This window comes from Macadamia integrifolia, unplaced genomic scaffold (genome assembly GCF_013358625.1).
Source record: "Macadamia integrifolia cultivar HAES 741 unplaced genomic scaffold, SCU_Mint_v3 scaffold2377, whole genome shotgun sequence".
NCBI classification, from domain to species: Eukaryota; Viridiplantae; Streptophyta; class Magnoliopsida; order Proteales; family Proteaceae; genus Macadamia; species Macadamia integrifolia.
This window is the reverse complement of record NW_024868671.1, coordinates 32,679-33,862: the sequence shown is the minus strand read 5'-3', so window position 1 is coordinate 33,862 and position 1,184 is coordinate 32,679. Positions and strand designations below refer to the sequence as shown.

General features: G+C 41.1%; 1 protein-coding gene across 1 annotated transcript; it reads right to left on the bottom strand.

Annotated features, from left to right (window-relative positions):
* Positions 1-294: 294 nt before the first annotated feature.
* Positions 295-633, bottom strand: LOC122066409. Its single transcript, XM_042630213.1, has one exon. It carries the CDS (start codon positions 631-633, stop codon positions 295-297), a length of 339 nt encoding a protein of 112 aa, XP_042486147.1.
* Between the last annotated feature and the right edge of the window lie 551 nt (positions 634-1,184).

Here is a 1,184-nt window from a genome sequence, read left to right as displayed (position 1 = left end):
ATTCTGCCTCCTTGCTGAATTAATCTTGCCGAGGAAAAGCTTACTTTTATCAAGATTGATGCATTGACCTGAAAATTCTTGATATTTTGTCAAAAAAAATTTTAGATTGTTGACATACCTCTGGGAAGCATTGGTGAATATAAAGATGTCATCCGTGAACAAGATGTGCCCTGGGGTTTCAGCGCCTCTTGGGCCTTGGATTGGCTTTATTTGGTTCGCCTGGATTAACCCCTTCAATCCCCGAGATAGAACTTCTTCTGTGATTATAAACAGCATCGGCGAAATCGGATCACCTTATCTCAAGCCTCGTTCCACATTAAACAAACCTTGCGGACCTCCATTAACTAGAATTGAAATCTTAGAAGATATTAGAATTTGGTTGAGCCAGCCAATCCATCTCTCAGAGAAACCAAATCTATGCATAACCTGAAAGATAAACTTCCAGTCAATTGTATCATAGGCTTTTCTGATGTCGATTTTTATGCCGATATCCCCTCCTCTGGTGGATGAGAACATCAAGTTCGCAAGTTCTGAAGCAACAATAATATTATCATGGATAATCTTTCCTTTTTGGAAAGCGCCTTGCTCATCAGATATTAATCTGGGAAGAAGAGGCTCCAACCTCAATGCCATCACCTTTGTAATAATTTTGCAGAAAAAATTTCCCATGCATAGGGGTTGGAAGTTACCTAGGTTATCAGCCCCATCTACCTTTGGGATCAGCACAAGGAAATTATTGTTCACACCCTGCGGCATGTAGCTTGAGCTGAAAAAATATCTGACCGCATTGCTCACATCTTTTTCCACAATGTGTCAGCATCTTCTGAAGAAAGCCCCAGGGAAGCCGTCAGGACCTGGCGAACTGTCCGGATCAAGCTTCCACACAGCCCATTTAATCTCTGCATCACCAGGAAGGGCATCCAAGTGGTAATGATCAGCTTGGTTCAAGATGAAGGGAATGTTATCCAGTAATTCCTCATGCTGAACAGTCGGGGTAACTTTGTGAAAATTCTCATAGAAATCAACTATGTAGTTCCCTATTTGGATGGGATCATCAACCATAGAGCCGTCCTACTTCTTAAGTGATCTAATCGTGTTCTTATTCATCCTCATTTTTGTAGAAAGGTGGAAGAATTTGGAGTTTCTATCACCAAATTTCAGCCATCTAATCCTTGCTTTTTCAG